Raw genomic sequence first — 19,256 nt, 5'->3', positions numbered from 1 at the left:
TTTGCTGAAGTAAATAAAGACACAAGTTCAAATCCATGCTGAGAGTGGAGCTCCTTCAATCAGTGCTCCTCCGCAGCACTGATTGGCCAAGCAATGTAATGTCATCCTCTGCAGCAAGTGATGGCAAAGCCGTGCGCGACATTTCAATGCCTTTGCTATATTTTTTCAGCCCTTCTGTTGTCGAGTTACTGTCTATTTGCTGTGTTATTGTGTTGCTGAGTGATTCAATTGCTTCAAAGCTTGAACTTTATTAAATTCATGATTAGCTCAATGACTCAGGGGCGGATCTAGAAAAATATTTATGGGGTGGCAAGAGGGGGTGTTTTTTTTTCAGGGGTGGCAGTATATATATATATATATATATATATATATATATATATATATATATATATATATATATATATATATATATATATATATATATATATATATATATATATATATATATATATATATATATATATATATACACACACACACAAAATATTGTTTTAAACTTGTTAATTAGTTTTACATCTCTTTCATTCTCCGGCTAATTGATGTGTATTACTGGACTGGACAGCCCCTATTAGTCGCTATGTGATTCATTGTGTCCAGAAAACCATTTTATCCCAATACAGGATAAGGAGAAATCTGACACGAATATATTCATAGTGCCATCATTTGCTATTGGATATATCTATTAAATACGACTTAAAATAAAGATTAGAAAACTGATGTTTGTTAAATTCTCCATGATACAAATCTATAAACAGTTTAGTTCTGTCAAGATGCAAGAAGGGGTGAATTTCCCTTATATTGGTCAATTGTTTTATTTTAAATATGCTGTAGGAGCCGTAGTTTGATGACTGTTATAAATATCACCACATTTTACGAACAGAGGGGATTAGCTCAGTTTTTGTTGCTTGTTTTTAGGAAATGCAGCGACTGCAGTGCGCCACAATAAAGGTACAATAAAGCTGATAAACAGGTGAAGAACCAAACTAGACAGAAACACTTCTGATTGTTTGCCAAGCCAAACATGCAATAAAAGTTCCACCAAGCCACTACTAAGGCACTGGGGTCATGTTTCTCGACACAGGCAAAACAAGGTTCAATGTCCGAACTTATTGATTGTTCATGGTGATTTATTTTCTTCTTTCACCAAACAATTACAGAGATCAAACTTTCATTTGTTCTCGTGCTACCACTCTTAAAAACCATCGGCCCCAAACCCAAATGCCTGCTGGTCCTTCACCAGGCCCCTGCACTTATAGAAAGTGGACTGACCCACATTACTTCCTGTCTAAATTTAGAAAATAAAACAAAAAATAATAAAACAAAAAGTAAATAAAATCAACAATTAACAACCTACAAATAAACTCTGTAAATAATACAAAAAATAGAAATTTAGGAATAAAGTAACAAAATTCAAATGGATAAAGAAATAAAGAAAAAATAGCTCCAGTAACTTCTATTCCGTCTTTTCTCACTCTGTACCTCGGTATTACTCAACAAGCAGATAGAGCAGAGATTACCGTTCAGGGAATCAACACCAAAAAGCAAACATTTCCCACACAAAAAAGTAGCAAAAACGCCAAAACAGAACATCCATACATTATGTTGTCAGGCTTAATGTCTATATTGTCATTAATAAGTTTTCGCCTGAGCACAGCGGTGGTTGATTAGCTGATTTAAACAGCTGCTCTACTGATGACTTGGTGGGCGGGTTGTTTAGTGCTAACGGAACCAAAACACTGCGCAGCACATGCTAAGGTTATCAAAGTCAATAGCAGGCTAGCAACAGTTATGCTGGAATAACTGACTGCTCACTTGTTCAATCTTTTCTTTAAATTAAAACGTTTTCCTCACCTGTGAAATCGGAAGCCCTTATTACCATTATCTACGGTTGAATTAACTGCTAAACATTGCGTCCTTTGTTCTGATTCTTTGCGTGATTGCAAATATTCTACGTGATTGTAGAATATCTGACCACCGATATTCCTGACTCAATGGACAGCAATGGCGCATGTGTGACTTACGATAAATCACGTAATGTCCAGTTCAGTAACATATAACAAATTGGAAAATCATCCATATCCATCAATGCTGCTGGCGTTCTGTCCTTCTCTCGCACTTCCCGCTACTTAGCAGTGTAAAGTTACATTGTGTTGCATTCAATGTTGTCAGAAAAAAAGAGTTATGCGCTTAATGACAGATTTGCCATAACTGTTTATTGAATTAATTGTCGCTAGCTGGGGTGGCAACAGGAGTGGCAAGGCTCTTGTTTGGGGTGGCAACTGCCACCCCATGCCACCCCAGTAGATCCGCCCCAGCAATGACTGCAATGTGCCCATGTTCTGTTGCAAAACAAGTAGTGGAGGAGTCATCACTCCTCCACTATGTATGGTGGGTGGTCTGACATAATTTTGTTGATATGATATCTTAAGATTTTGACAAACATGACGACATGCATAGTGGTTAGCTACCCAGGTGAAAAAAAAGTATACTTTAGTATACTTCAAACATACTTAAATTTGTGAAAGTACACTTTAAGTATACTAAATATTAAGTGTACTACCTATAAGTATATCTGAAGTATACTAAAAGTGCACTTGTACCAATTTCGAAATTAGAACTTTAAACACACTTAAACATAATTGCACCAAAATACACTTTTAATATATTAAATGAAAGTATACTTTAAGTGAACAAAATATGAATATGTATACATTTTTAAGTGCCTTAATAATCTTTTACTATTTATTAAAATTGCACACAATTAAAAAAATGATAATTATGATGTAATTTTTAAGAAAGTATCCAATCAATTTTCAGATGTGTGATGTAAAACCTTATAATCAACGGTATTAGCTCCAGTTCATACTCCAGACCAGATGGTGGAGGTATTGTACACTTTCATTTGTTTAAAAAACGCCACGAAGAGAAGAAAAAACTTGAACGCAGGGAAGATAACAGACGCTGTTCAAATTTGCCATTTTTACTCGCATAATATTGTCTTAAAAGTAGAGAAGGCCTTGACAATAGTTACTAATTTTGGTAAATTCAAGCTGGTGACGTCCTAGTCCGAGTTAGACGACGGGACAACAACCGATGGAAATGAAATGTGTGTCTCAAAAGGAGCCCGGGGGGACGAAGGCTGCTAAGTGTTGCTAGCTGGTGGTAAGTTTGTTTATTAATTATCTTCATTTAATTATAAACAGTGCAGTAAAAATATATAACTTATATTGGTTTCATAAATAATTATTTTATCAATTTTATTGTGACTTGTATGTTTATTACAATAGGAATCATTCAGCTTCATGTTATAACTGCATGGAGGCTGTTTGTTGCGACTTATACTTTAATTCATAAACTAACCTGGTTTTAATTAAGCTCCATAAGACAGAGAGACTTTGATATTGTGAGGTTGTTGTTGTTCTAACTTGTTCATCAATGATTTTATCTTCAACATATGTTTGCAGTCTAACTAAGCAAATGAAGATGAAAGAGGAAGCCAGAGAAATCGGGTGTTAGAAAACCTAAAGACTTTCTGTCTCAGAAGAGGCTCTGGCTCCACCAGATCACCAACCAACCAGCTCTGAGGATGAACCTCCACATCGTCTTCATAATGTAAGTTTGTTTTTTCAATGAGGAGCTAGCTACATTTTCAACAACAAAAACTGGTGTGTTACTAACACCAAGTTCTTAATAAACATGATTTGATTTAAAGATAACTGGAAAGATTTTTTCTCCTTGTTAAACATTTCTCTTTCATACATTTTATTTGTTGTTGACTTTCAGGGCCCTGTGATGGACTGGTGACCTGTCCAGGGTGAACCCTGCCTCTCATCTGATGGCTGCTAGAGATGGGCACCACCAGCCCCCCTCACCACCTTGCAAGGATCAGTGTGTTCAGATCATGGATGGAAAGATTTTAAGGTAGTTTGTCTCCTTAAGTCCACACTTAAAACAGCTTCATAGTTAATGCCAACACCAACTGATTCTATGACATTGCTGACTATTTTTTTCTACTTCTAACATAAAGAGGGCAACGATGACACCCAGAAATGTTTTTCCACCCCAGGCATCCGGTCCCAATCATCATCAGTTCTGATTATGTCACATACATAGCGAGTCCACAACGTCTTAAAATTGTAAGTATTATTTTTTCGTTGTCATTTTTCTGTACTGTTTAAAATACAAATGCTTTCTCTGTTTAATTGCTCTATTGTTATTTTTTGTAGGTTCCTGTAAGGTGCAGTGAACGGGAATGTTCTGTCGTTGATCCTCACTTTCATGTTTTATTGTCACACTTAAATTTTCATGTTCATGTGTTCACTTTTGACCTGAAAACTTATAATTTATGTTCATTTTATAATGTTTTGATTAAAATTAGGCAGTTTTAAAATGTCTGTAATAAAACAATATTTGAATTACCTTGAACATCTTGTGTAATTAATTTTCCCATGTAATTTTAGCCTAAAACAATGTAAGTACTGTAGTGTAGTTATGCATGTCATTTACAAAATAGGTACGTAGGAATAAAGACTTTCATGATTAATTAAAATTGTAGTTTATTATCAATAGCAGGAAATCAAAAATAAAAATTAAGTGTAATTTAAATACGTTACTAATATATTAATAGTATATTTAAAATATATTTGAAGTATATTAAATATATTTTTAATATAATTGAATTATTACACTCAAAATATATCAAAATATAATAATAAAGCTCTGAAATATATTTAAAAAGTATTCTTCAAGTACACTAAGTACACTTGAAGTATATAATAGTATACTATTATATATAGTATATCCATCCATCCATTTTCTTGCACCCTTTTTCCCTCAGTGGGGTTGGGGGGATGCTGGTGCCCATCTCCAGCCAACGTTTCGGGCGAGAGGCGGGGTACACCCTGGACAGGTCGCCAGTCTGTCGCAGGGCAACACAGAGACACACAGGACACACAACCATGCACACACACACTCACACCTAGGGGCAATTTGGAGAGGCCAATTAACCTGACAGTCATGTTTTTGGACTGTGGGAGGAAACCGGAGTACCCGTAGAAAACCCACGCATGCACAGGGAGAACATGCAAACTCCATGCAGAAGGACTGGGGCCGGGAATCGAACCCAGAACCTTCTTGCTGCAAGGCAACAGCTCTACCAACTGCGCCACTGTGCAGCCCCATATATAGTATATATATAGTAATTTAAATACTATTTAAATACTACTACAGTATACTAAGAACAAAATTAGTTGTTCAAAAATAGTACAGTTTAAGTACATCGATAAAAGTATACTAAAGTATGTTAAAATTTAGTATACTAAAGTATACTTTTTTTCACCTGGGTATCCCTGCTTTTTCTGTCCAAAGGGCATTGTTGCAGGTGATCTGAAGTTTTTTTTCTTATTAAACCTTACCTATGCTGAAATGACATGATTTTCATCCATCTAGGTACCGTGTTTACGCTAACACACACAAATCCTGCCTAATACAACCGCTCACATCTGATTAACAGACTGTTAGTGTCCGTCTATGTGGGCTGTAAAAATGGCTTCGGTGTGTGAACATATGTTTGTGTCGTTTATATGAAAGTGTCTCTGCTCTGTTGGAGGATCCGGAAAGAAACCGATTTTTCTGTTTGCCTTGAAGAATTAAACCTTCAAGTTGAAAGATTTACAGTTCTTCCATTTTATAAACACTGAGGTCCTTTGTGTCTGATGCATTTAGAGCTTTTAACTAAAACATATCCCTTTTAATATCATTTCTGTATTATTTTGTAACTTTGTTGGTAATTAAATCAAATTCTGCCTCAAATCGTTGATGCAAATCCATTTCCTACTAAAGTTTTTTTTTTATTCGCAGCCAGTAATTTAAATCCCATAATCTGCCATCCTGGTGGATTTCTATGCTAATGCTGACAAGCAGAAACACTTTGTATGAACATCATGCATTTGCTGATTTGTACCACCAGAGGCTGCTGTGTTGTGTGAGGTATTGAAGCACAGAAGATAGTATCTGACTCTGATACATAGGTTGGTAAATAACAGAGTACTTTGTCTCACTCCCTCCATATACTCAACTAACCAACACATACAAATCTACTTCATATTTGATTCTTATTTGTCATAGTTAACATTTTCATTTTGTATTAGTTGAATATTTCTTTTTACCAAAATGGATAGAAACTTGTTTCTTCCTACCTTCAGGTTCTTTAGTTTGGTATTCAAAGCAAATTGCAGGAGCCATGGATATGGGTTCCTTTGTTTGCTTCCCTGTGTGGCCAAACAGGCTAGCAAACCCAGAGTGTGTTCAGAAAGTTAATTTTGTTTTAAGCACAGTTCTTCCATTAGGAGTTCATATCAACACCTCTGCTTTCCTCAGTGATGTGGTTTGGTTTTACGTGAAGATTATATTCACAACCCATTAAATTTTTCCATATTTTATTGTATTACATCCACACTTTATTGGATTTTAGTTTGGTTTTATGTTGTAAATCAACACAAAGTAAAAGTGAAGTGGAAGAAAGTGACCCATATTTTACAAATAAACTTCTGAAAAACGTGGTTTACATTTATATTCAGCTTCTTAACTCTACTACCCCTAAATAAAATTAAGTTTCAATCATAAAGTTACTAAATAGAATTCATTTATGTTTATTTTAATATCAGTATTAGTCCAACTGTTCTGTGAAGGTCTCAAATGTTTATTGGAGAAGATTAGAGAAGAAATGGCATTATGAAGATCAAGGAACAATCCCAAGAATCTGCTTTTGTTGAAGAGTAGCAAGAAGAAAGCCATGAGAGATCTGTTTGCAGTTCACTTACCAGCATGAAGGGACAACACAAAGGTGTGGAGGTGGAGGGAGATGGTCAGATGAGGCCAAAATGCAATGTTTTAGAGTAAAGTCTAATATTAATGTAAGGTACAAACACTACACATCACCCTGGACCTACTATGCACAATGAAGGGAATGGCAGCATAATATGGGGATGCTAATGAAAAGATGGATGGAGCAAAACCCAGGACAATCCTGGATGAAGACCTGCAGAAGAGACTGGGGCTGAGGCTTGCAACCCTAAACATCCAGCCAGAACTACAATGGAATGTTCTAGATTAAAGCATATTTTTGTGTAAGAATGACCTAGTCAAAGTCAGAACCAAATCCAATTCCTAAATCTTTGATAATAGAAAATGTTTAAAATGTTGTCCACATTTACTTCCCCTCCAATTTTCACTTTTAGATGGAATAGCAGCAAAAAATGACTCAAGAAATGAACAATAAATCCATAATCTGTGGGACCATACTTTGCCAAACTTTGTAAAAGATGTGAAATTTCCTGTTTGACTTTCTTCCACTTCAAATAATGATCTCCTTTGTGTCGATCTATCACATAAAATCCCAACAAAACATGTTGATGCTTGTAATGACTCGAAATGTGGAGAAGCTCCGTGAGTGTGAAGACTTCTGCAGGGCACTGGCTACGACCCCTGCTTCGAGGCACAGCTAGAATGAGTGCTCTTTATCTTCCTGAATACCATCAGCTCACATTTAGCGTCTCACTCCTTACCAGCAGGCGCCCCACCCCTCACCTCCCTCTTCCACAATCTCTCTCTCTGTTGCTCTCGCCCTGTGTGTGTCTCTCTCCGGGGAGACAGAGTTGTTTGTTGTTTTAAGCCCGAGTTTGGTCCCACCACTCTCAGGAGAGGCAAGAGGGAGGGCAGAAGCGCTGACAGGGACTGCATGGGACAGCCCACTCCACAGAGCATCTGATGGGATTAGAACATTAGTTCATTTTTCCCCACTAAGAATAACTCCACTCACTCCGCTCACAGTGTAGCATCATAGAGGCAAGTCTACAATGAGAATGACTGCTTTTTGTCAAGGACCTGACTTTAGCAGAGAAAGAAAACCCAGGGAACTTTCCTAAAGGATTCCGTTTTGTAAGTTTCCAACGTCATCCAGAAGTATTCAAGTTTGTTTCCTATTAAACAGCAGAGGAGGAGAGAGGAGAAAAAAATCATTGATCCTGTGGTCTTGTGGTAAGCTAGAATGAGAATGAGATGACGGCTGACACTGTCTTCAGACCATTCACCTTCCCCGTTCCTGAAGCGTTCCGCCTGCTCTTTCTGTAATTTGAGTTTGACAGTCAAGACTTTGCCTTTTTAGACTTCTCACCGTCCACATGCTTTCAACACATGCTTTCTGAGGGAATCTAGTCTTCTCCACAAAATCAAGCGGATGCACACTTACATCTGGAACTGAAACGTGAAATCAGACTTTTCCTTTGATACACCTCCCAGCCTGAACAGGACTGTGGTCATCTTTATTTTTACTCCCACCGGCTGTGACTGGGGCCCTTGCATGTTGCTGTTTTGCATCTTCAGGTTGCTTTGCATTTGCTGCTCTCGCTTCACATTTTTCTGTACCTTCCTCTCAGTGAAACTTGTCTCCTAGTTGCCATAAGTTTGGACTGAGATCACACTCAGGAATTGAGATTGATTGAAGATCCATGATTCTATGGAGGTACTGGTTACACCGCAGAGGTTCCGCTTCACTGTCCCCCTCCCAGAGATGCTTTTTCGGTGAATTTCCACGCTCAGCCCAAATCCTCTTGAACCTGCATCTGACATGATGAACAAAGACTCCCGCTTTTCTCGGAAGACGCACGGCAGCTTCTCCACACGCAGGCACTCCTGCATCGGGTATGTACCCTGCTACATATGAGGAGCCTTTTGATTGAAGTCAATGCCAGCAATTATTAAGAAATGCGAAGACCACTAAGACAATACATGACACAAGAAATCTGTTGTTGTAAAAACAGTAAAATCTTAATTTAAGGCTAAATTAAGTTAGCCATTTAATGCCAGTATAAACAAAGCTGTTATGTGAAGGCTTCAGAGATTTGTTGGGGAGCATCATGAAGACTGAGGAACCCAGCAGACATGCCAGGGAGGAAGTGGTGGAGAAATTTAAAGGGTAGTTGGTTAGAAAACAATTTCCCAGGATTTGGCCCTTATGGAGGAGTAAGACAACAGACATTGTTAAAAGAAAGCCATAAAAAGTCCTGTTTTTCGTTTTCTACAAGCCAGGCAGGGGACAACTTTATGGGTTTGTGAAAGAAGGTCAGATGAGGTCAAATTAAACTTTTTGACATATGCGAAACGATCTTTGGCACAAAACTGACACAGAGCACCTGAGCGCACCATCCTCGATATTCCTTCCTGTCAGGCAGCCTCCTTGTATGGAGATGCTTCCCTTCAGTAGGAAGGAAAGCTGAGTTGAAGGGAAGATGGATGGTGTCTAAAGAAACAGCCATCCCGAAAGAAAACCTGTCAGAGGCTGTAAAAGACCTTCCAGCAGGACAACCAATATATGCAGCTACAACGGAATGGTTTGGATCAATGCAGATTCATGTTTGAATGATAATTTATTGCCTTTTTAACATCACAGCCATGGAACTACAGAGGAAACAGAGGAAAACAAGCCTTTTGGCCAAATCTAGAATTCTTTTTTTGGAAGTCATAAATTGTCACATTTTAAATTAAATTTCAATGTCTTCTTTCAGTTAAGTAAATAAATCCACTGATGTCCTGTCGTGTGACACCAGTGGAGTATGTGAATGCCAAGGCAGATACCTGCTAACAATCTAGTGTTCAGCAGGGGAGAATTAGTGTTGTGTTAGTTACACAGGGAAGCAAATGTGCAGAAATTTCTCATCAGATGTGGTCTAGGAGACAAAGACAAACAGGCATAAATGGTGTGGCAAGTTGCCTAAATGTCAGGCGGTTAATGCTGATTACACTGACTGACAGTGTGTAACATGATCATCTGAGTAATCAACAGTTATCAGGAAAAATCCCTGCATCACCCGTTGCTACAGACATCTACAGATGATTACAGTGTTTGCATGAATCCATTCTGATTCACAACACACAAACATACAACACAAGACTCTGACTGAAGTGATGACTCTTTAGAACAGTGTTTTTCAACCTTTTTTGGGCCAACTCCCCCCTAGCCTTTATTCAGGTCCCTCACTGCCCCCCACCAAAGAATTTGCAGGCTACTTTGCACTGACTATTATTATATCATTAATATTACTGTCACTATTGTAGATGTTTTGATTTTTATGCTTGTTTCTGTATTTATCATCAAAAATAATTTTCCAGAGAACAAAAGAGTAATGGGAATAGAAATTATTTTCACAGGCGTCTACGAAAAATGCAATGAACATTCAAGTTAAAATTGGTAGGCCTAACAGCAGCCAATCAGAGTAGAAAACATATTCTTGTTCTTTGCCATTTTCTAGTTGTTAAATATTCCACAAAATGACCAGATAAAAGATGTACAACATGCCAGTTTAAACTGAATTATTTGCAAAACGACTGAGCTTTGCAACATTAAAACATGGATAGAACTGTAACTACATTAATCATAACTCTTTTTCTCTTCAGTGTTTGTGTGTTTCTGGTGGTGCAGCTCTGTGCTGCCTTCAGGAGAATGGGACATCAGAGTATCATCCATAAAATTTCACCCACATGGCATTTATTGTGCAAACCAGAGCTTTCAGTGGAAAAACAAAAGTTCCACGTCCTTTTAATGCCATACAAATATGAGACAGAAAGAAACATGGATTATATCTTTATATAGACCTGTCTATTGATTTATAGATTAATAGTTTTACTGGACAGAAATTACAAAGAACAAATCTGGTTCTTAATCAAATCCTAATGAGTCAAATTGAAAGCGTCATGGAGTCATCAGCCTCATGACATTAACACTGACATGAAAAATAATATTGAAGAAATAAATATATCAAACCTAATTAAAAACATAAATAAGTGATAAATTCTTTACTGTTATGTTCTGTAAGATATATTTATTCTCAGTACTAGATGTGGTTTCAACAAACTCATGGCACTTCAACAATATTATTTTGCCTTTTATCTGGAAGTAGTGTGTTTATTCTTGCCATACCGTCCTCTGTATTAATTATTGATCAAAAGGTCTTGCCATACCAGTTTATTCCTCTGTATTTACTTTAGTTTCTTAGTTTATTCTTGCATTTTGTTCTTCATTAATTTCCATTTAGTTTCTTTTGTTTAGTATTATCCTCTCTTGATTTATTGCTATGTCCACTTTAGTTTCTTTCCTGTTGCTAGATTTATTTGATCATTTATTGACGCTCACCATCAGTAATTTTCACTCATCATCACATAATCGTCATGATGTATTTCACATCATGTGTTGATTTTTTCGGATTCTGTTTTTATGCCATAATTCACATCTAGTTCGTCGCTCCGTTTTATGTCCCGCTTCTCCTGTTTCAGAGTTTTGCGCAACATGTGAACATCTTTTTTTTTTCTTAAACCCCTAAGGTGCAGGGCGGTCGGGAAGTGTATCGATGGGGAAAAGGCAGACTGACATAAACCTTTTAAAACAACGGAAACAATTTCTGCATTCTGATTATTGAAATTTAAAAGTGCTGTGTTGTTCCATGACCCCCGTTTCATACCGGACCACTTACAGCACCGGTGTTAACGCTATAAAATGTACGCTCTCTATTGTGGTATCACCCATGGAGGGATTTCTTGATTTCTTTATTAAAATGGGTTCATTTTTCAGAGGGATACACAGTGAGGGTATTGTGATTTTAGCTACCAGTAGCAGGAGAACGGAGCTGCGTCAAAAAGGTAACAGAAGCTAACAAACACTGAATAGAAGAAGAGCTGCCATCGATACAGTTGCAGCCAAGCATGATTAAATGTTACATAATACAGTTTTACCAAGTTGCTCAAAGTCTAAACTGGCATTGTTGTGCATTTAAGGTGTAAAGTTTACCTTCGACCAAACGCATCCGAAAGGCATCCCAGCGCCCCCCTTTTGTAAAAATGTCCGCCAGCGCCCCCTGCCGTCCTCTGAACGCCCCCTAGGGGGCGGTACGGTCCACGTTGAGAACCGCTACTTTAGAAAAATCCTCTAAATGCTGCATAACCTGGTAAATAATCAAACTCCTTTGACTCTGAAAGGACGAGAGAAACATTTTAGTGCAATGTGTGGTGAAGCAAACATTTCTGAACCCTGGGCATGAGGCATGTGCCTCGCGAATGTCATCAGAACTCCTCCAGCCGTGAGCCTTTTGGATCATATGAGGAGATCAAAGCAGGTGATTTTATACCACATCTAGAAATACATAAGTGCAGAGTTCAACAACACAAGCCTATGTTCTCTTCTTACCTCATTGGTGGATGTTGCATCCGAACTAGAAAGAAACATGGAATAAAGACTTGATTTTCTGGATTTGTCATTTGCCTTTTGTGCAAGTCATTATTTATTTTTGGATTGGTGAATCTTCATGATGTCGATAACAACTGATAATTATTTGTTACAATCGTATTTTTACAAGAAGTTGAACTCTGTTAGAAAAATTGTTTCCTCTGAACTCATACAAACTGAGTACTCACCCACACACACACATAGACAAAGCTGTGTTTGTGATCAGACTGTGACACCTCCTCTCCCCAGTTGTACCAACAGTACCAAGACACAATTCATTCCATCCAACTGCCACAATAAATTGCCTTGCTAAAATACCCCTAAAATGTTTTTTAAATTTTAAGGTACAATCACAAACTTACAACTGTGCAGAGGATGGGAAAAAGATGACCAAGATTTAGCTGCTTTTGTATTCACTTCCTTTTTGGTTGCAGTTTCACCTGCAGATGTTTGCAATTTATCTTCAGCAGCTCAAACGTTTTCCCATTTCCTTGGAAAAATAACTTAAGCCAAAGGCATGATTGAATGGAGAGTGTCTGTGAACATACATTTTCAAGTGTTTTTCCCCCACAGATTCTGCATTTAATTGATGTTTATACTTAACATAACAATAGCAATCTTTATTGTCATTATAGAACCATGCAATAAGTTACATGGATTATAATGAAATTGGTGAAAAATAGTGCTACAAGGTGCTCTTATGGCTACTGGGTATAAACTGTTCTTCAGTCTGTTTGTTCTTGCTTTAATGCTTCTGTATCTGCAGCCAGATGGCAGCAGTTGGAACAAATTGTGACCAGGGTATGAGGAGTCTTTTAAAATATTCTTGGCTTTCCTGAGGCAGCGGGACCTGTGGAGATCTTTGAAAGAAGGCAGAGAGCAGATTTGGTCTTCTGAGCAGATTTTACAATTCTCTGGAGAGTCTTCCTCTGTGCTACTGTGCAGCTGGGGAACCACACACAGAGACAATAGCAGATGATGGTTTCAATAGAACATCGATAGAAGGACACCAGCAGTTCCTCCTGAGGACTCTCAGGAAATAAAGTCTCTGCTGGGCCTTCTTTGCTGGTTCTGCTATGTTCACATCCCAGGCCAGGTTATCCATGATGTGAACTCCCAGGAAATGGAAGTTTGACATCCTCTCCACAGGCTCTCCGCAGATGTTCAGTGGTTCAATATGTCTTTTCCTTCTCCTAAAATCCACTATGATCTCCTTGGTCTTGGCTGTGTTTAGGATCAGGTTGTTGTCTGTGCACCATGCTGTGAGTCGCTCCACCTCGTTCCCGTAGGCAGACTCATTGTCCCCTGAGATGAGGCCCACTATGGTTGTATCGTCTTGCAAATTTAACGAGGGTTGTATCGTCTTGCAAATTTAACGTGGGTGGTACTTTGAAGGACTGAAACACAATCGTGTGTGTACCGCATAAAAAGCAGAGGGCTCAGCACACCGTCCTGAGGAGAGCCAGTACTTATGTTGATGGATGAAGAGGTATGGGGGTCCATTCTGACTCTTTGTTTGCGATTTGTCAGGAAGTCCTTAATCCAGCAACAGGTGGAAGAGGGGATTCCCAGGTCTGCCAGTTTACAACCTAATCTGTCAGGGAGGATGGTGTTAAATGCCAAGCTGAAATTGATGAAGAGGATGCGTGCGTAGCTTTCTCAATGCTCCAGGTGGGACAAGACAGCATGCAGGACAGTGGCAACAGCGTCTTCAGTTGACCTGTTAGCTCTGTAAGCAAACTGGTATGTGTTGAAGGTGCGATGAATGAATGAAAAGAATATGACTCTGAACCAGTCTTTGAAAACATTTAATCACCAATGGGGTCAGAGCCACTGGTCGGTAGTCGTTCAGACTATACTTTATGCTACATCAGTGCACATAGATATATGCACTGATGTAAACTGTTCCATTTCAGCTCCGGTTGCACGTTGAGGGTTGTCCTAATGTGAGGTGAACCTCCATCCAAGTCTCATGTCCTTTGCCATCTCTAACAGATATTCTTCCAGAATAATTTTGTATTAAACTCCATCCATCTTCCCATCAGTGCTGACCAACTTCCTGTGCCTGGTAAAAAATACCAGGCACAGGGATAAAAGTATCCCACAATATGACATTAGAACCACCATGGTATGTTCAGGGTGATGTGCAGAGTTAGTTTTCACTCTAACATCTTGTTTTCTATAAAGAAATTTGTAGAGTGCACCACAAAATGAATAGCTGTCATGTTGACAGGTTCTCCCACCTGAAGTGCGGTTCTCTGCTGCTTCCATGTTATGATGGAAGCAGCAAGATAGAGCTGAAGCTCTATCTTGATAGGTTTAGAGTTGAGCCATGCCCTTTTCTTTCTTAGAGGATGGATGGAGTAGAACTCTGAGACGTTCAGTGCTTGAAATATTATTTTTATGACTAAAAGTACTTCCAACTTCTTCAAAAGGTTCTCCCTTAACTGTCTGTTGTGTTTTCTTTGAGGTTTTCACATCAAAGTTTGTTAGAAATAAAGATAAAAATACACCCACGAAATAGGTGACTTCAGAGGGCATTTGAGTGCACTAGATTTTATTTACTGAAATCAGAGTGAAGAGGCTGATTGCAAATGTGGTTCTCTTTTCACATTGTTTTATCAAATCTTAAAACTATGGATTATTTTGATTCTCCTTTACAGTCTTGCACCACTTTGAGTCGATCTATCAAAATATCCCAACAGAATCCATTTGAAGATTGTGACAAAAGGGAAAAAGTTCACCATTAAGGTGAAATGCATTGTTCCACAACATATTCATATTTATTCATTCATTCATTCATTCATTCATCTCACCTTCAATACATATCAGTTTGCTTACAGAGCTAACAGGTCAACTGAAGATGCTGTTGCCACTGTCCTGCATGCTGTCTTGTCCCACCTGGAGCATTGAGAAAGCTACGCACGCATCCTTTTCATCGATTTCAGCTTGGGATTTAACACCATCCTCCCTGACAGATTAGGTCGTAAACTGGCAGACCTGGGAATCCCCTCTTCTACCTGTTGCTGGATTAAGGACTTCCTGACAAATCGCAAACAAAGAGTCAGAATGGACCCCCATACCTCTTCATCCATCAACATAAGTACTGGCTCTCCTCAGGACGGTGTGCTGAGCCCTCTGCTTTTTATGCTGTACACACATGATTGTGTTTCAGTCCTTCAAAGTACCACCCACGTTAAATTTGCAAGGCTGTTGTTCACAGGCTGAACCTGGCACTCAGCTGAGGGCTATTGGTGTCCAAAATGTGGGCCAGGGACCATTTGCAACCCTTGGAGTAGTTTTGCCCTGCAAGCTATTTAGGAATTATTTAAACCACTGGGGTCTAAAGTGGGTCCTGGAGGGTCGGCATCCTGCATGTTTTAGTTCTTTCCCTGGTTTAACACACCTGGATCAAATGATGGCTCATTAGAGGACCTGGGAAGAACATTGACCTGCTGAAATGGCTGTTATTACCACCAGGGAGAGAATTAAAACATGCAGGATGCCGGTGTTCTGTCATACCTGTAAATCCAGCATATCTTATGGTAATGCGCATGTGCACATCGATGTTATGTCACATACTGCTTACTCAGCAGATTTCTTAAAAATCTGTCATACCTGTAGAAGTTTCATTTTGTGAGTTTTATTTCTCAGAAGTAAATTTTATTTAATTAAGCTGCTATGTTAATCAAACATATTAACATAAATGACTTTTGCTGTTTCAAATATCGTTACAATACTGTAAACAAGACATTAGTCCCGTTTAGCATGACTACAAATACTGTTTGACTACAAATTTGGTCTCCCGCAGAATATTTTGTCCCTATAGCTAATCTACCTTTTTAATATTTTAATACTTCTTTAAAAAACTGCACAGAATATGTCCTAAAAAAAGCATATGAAAAATGCTGTATGCTGACCGATGCTGTGTTGGGCAACAAGCAGAACAACACCTCTTTCTGGACACTGCATGGAAATAACTAGATTTTTTTAATTTAAATTTTTTTATTTACCGTAAACTTCTGAGAAATAAAACACACAACATGAAACTTCTACAGGTATGACGGATTTGTAAGAAACGTAACATCGATGTGCACATGTGCATTACCACAAGGTATGCTAGATTTACGAGATCTGACAGATAGTCAGAACACCGGCCTCCCAGGACTCACTTTGGGCACCACTAGTTTAAGTGGAACTGATGGAGGGGGAGACTTTTTGTGTTTTTCTTTGTATGAGATTTGCCTTGACAAATCTGTATCTTAAATAGAAGAATTTGGTTGCAAAACAAGTGTTTTTATTTTCTTTAATTTGCTGTATTTTATTTTATTTATTTATTTTGCTTTGATTTAGTGTCATATTAAGTAGGACCGCAAATCTCCAGTGACTTTTTACTCAAAACCAGACTTAATCACACCCAGTAAATAAAATGGACTAAATCCAGAGTTTTCAAAGACAGTTCTGATGTTCGTTGCTGGGAATAAGCTACAAATAATATCTTGACCAACAAGATAGGACACTGTACAACTTTAAGAGCACCTTTTTCTGACCTTTCATTTAAAAATATCATGCTAAGTTGTTGCTGAGCAGGTAGAAAGAATCCACAATAAAATGATTTTGCATTTATACAAAATAATTGTGGCCCTTGTGGGTTTCAACATGCAAAAGTTTGTACACCTGTCTTAGACAGCATCTTAGGATGACAGCTGCAGTGGCCCTTTTCATTTATCTGAGGTGAGGAACAATAGAGAGAGAAAACTGTGCTATAGAGAAACAGAGACAATGAGCGAGTGGTAAAATGAGAAAATTGAGACAAACTGGGGAAAGGGTGGTGATGCAGTGATAGTGGGCTGGAGCTCAGATAGTGCAGCTTTCAGGGCAACAATAAGGAACGGCTGCAGAGGCTGTTACCGTGGAAACAAAAAATAGAGAAGTATGGTCTGGACACAAAACAATGGATTGTGATGTAAAGAACTGAAACAAAAGTGTCAAGTGAGGCCATTTAACCAAAGGGCAGCAGTCTCAATGTCAGAGGTCCCAATATAGCTGCCATCCCCCTCCATAGCAGCATAGTCCCGGTTCAGTCGATACGGCCTGAGTGGGGTTGTGGCAGGTCGGTTGCTGCGTGCGTCACAGCCCCACTCCCTATTTTAAGCATGACTGATTTCCCCAATTGCCTTCAGAGTCGCATTGATCCGTAGCGGTGGGCTGGGACAACGGGCTCAGCTTCAGAACCAGCTTGTTTACTGTACTCCATGCTCACTGTGTGAGAAACTGCTGGGTTCAAAGGTCAGCTTTGTGGACGAGTTGTAATAAGTTATTAGTTTTAGTTGAAATCCAGAGATGAGAATCCAGAGTACTGTCCAATGATCACATCTGAGCCATCAACTCCTATTTGTACTGTCATCAGGCTGAACATATTCCTACCACCAGAGGGAGAAACTAACCCAGTTATATTCACACACTGCAGAGCACGTGGGAGTTGTAAAGAAACAAACTTAAAATATTCTGAGTTTTGTGGGGGGTTTTCTTTTAGCAGCTTAAGATTTTATTTTTTAACTATTTAAAATGATTGAAATCAGTGTTACTGCAGTTTTTGTCTGTTTTACATCTACTTCATGTCTCGTCAATTATCTTTATACTGCAGTCTGTAGCATATCTTTACAATTTGTTTAAAGACACATAGAAGACATTTAAACAGTTTCTTTACCTTCTATTTAAATTTGAGTTCCAAGTTATTCAAATTCAAAAATACTTAATTGATCCTAAAGGAAAATTAAATGTTGTTGTACTCATATTAATTCAAATTCTTGTAGGTAGTTATGTCTACAATAGAGCACTTGTAACGGTCTGTATTGCAGCCAGTAGATGCAGATGTAATTAGCAACCCCTTAACATAATCTCACACTAAAAAGAAGAGAACAAAATTCATTGTCACCTGCTGCGTAATGTATCCAGAGACATCTGGATTCTGGCTTGGCCTCTCCAGGACATCTAAGAGTGGTTCTGAAGCCTTTCAGATATGAACCATGTCTTTGGATTGTTGTCCTGCTGACAAATGAACCGTCACCCCAGTCTGAGGTCAGGATGCCCTGGAGCAGGTTTTCATCCAGGAGGTCTCTGCACATTGCTGCAGTCATATTTCCCTAATAATTTCTGCTACTGAAAAACCGTATAATGCTGCCACCACCATGCTTTACTGTAAAGATGCTAATGTGGTGATGAACAGGCATGCCTGGTTCCCTCCAAACATGGTGCCTGGCGTACACACTGAAGAGTTCAATCTTTGTCTCGTCAGACCCGAGAATGTTGTTTCACCTGGTCTGAGATCCTTCAGGTGCCTTTAGGTAATCATCCAGATGTTGTGACATGAGCATTTTATTAAGGAGTGACTTTCATCTGGCCACTCTTGCCTTCCAGACCTTATTGGTGGATTGCTGCAGAGATTGTTGTCTTTCTTTTCTTCTCTCTCCAGATAGGAATACTGGAGCTCTGACAGAGTAACCATTGGGTTCTTGGTCACCTTCCTGACCAAGGCCTTTCTCTCCTAAACGGACAGCAGCTCTAGGATCACTCCTGCCAATTGCAAAACTTCTTCCACTGACCAATTATGGAGGCCATTGAACTTACTGGGACCTTCAGAGCAAGAAGGTCCCAGTAGATCTCAGAGAATTCTCTCTCTGAGGTCTACAGATAACATGTTAACTCGACATATTAAATTCCTGAAGAAATTTAACTGGGGCCTGCCCAACGTGTGCTCGTCTGTTTGGACCCAACGTTCTGATGCTTGATCAGTAACACATCCATGCAAGCTTGCACAGCTGGACTTGCCCCTGGTAAGAACCAGGAGCACATCTGGACAGTACTGATGCGCTCGACCTGGTCCACCGCTACAATGCAATGCATAATAGCCTGCAGCTCAGAGTTGGAGCCATGGGCTCTGTTGCTTTGGTAATTAACGACTGTAGCTGTGACTGTGTGC

At 38.9% G+C, this 19,256-nt stretch overlaps 1 protein-coding gene and 1 long non-coding RNA gene across 7 annotated transcripts in view; both read left to right on the top strand.

The window, feature by feature from the left end:
- Positions 1-19,256, top strand: part of pde4ca (phosphodiesterase 4C, cAMP-specific a) — a 151,327-nt gene that overhangs the window by 73,569 nt on the left and 58,502 nt on the right. Inside the window, exon 1 of one of the 5 annotated variants that reach the window (XM_081597943.1) lies at positions 7,693-8,700. The exons of the other annotated variants lie outside the window; for them this stretch is intronic. Coding sequence (XP_081454069.1) covers positions 8,627-8,700 — 74 coding nt within the window. The 5' untranslated portion in view covers positions 7,693-8,626. Of the gene's footprint in view, positions 1-7,692; positions 8,701-19,256 lie in introns of those variants that run through there. 5 annotated transcript variants of the gene reach the window in all.
- Positions 495-4,373, top strand: LOC145548127 (uncharacterized). Of its 2 annotated transcripts, XR_014084422.1 has the most exons (5): positions 495-3,162; positions 3,465-3,612; positions 3,784-3,921; positions 4,030-4,136; positions 4,227-4,373. It is a non-coding gene; the product is annotated as an uncharacterized LOC145548127 (long non-coding RNA). The 2 variants fall into 2 exon arrangements; XR_014084421.1 differs by having other exon boundaries at positions 496-3,612.

Source organism: Poecilia reticulata, chromosome 17, assembly GCF_904066995.2.
Source record: "Poecilia reticulata chromosome 17, P_reticulata-male-v2, whole genome shotgun sequence".
In the NCBI taxonomy this organism is placed as follows: Eukaryota; Metazoa; Chordata; class Actinopteri; order Cyprinodontiformes; family Poeciliidae; genus Poecilia; species Poecilia reticulata.
The sequence above is the reverse complement of the archived record's forward strand: the minus strand, read 5'-3'. Positions and strand labels throughout refer to the sequence as shown.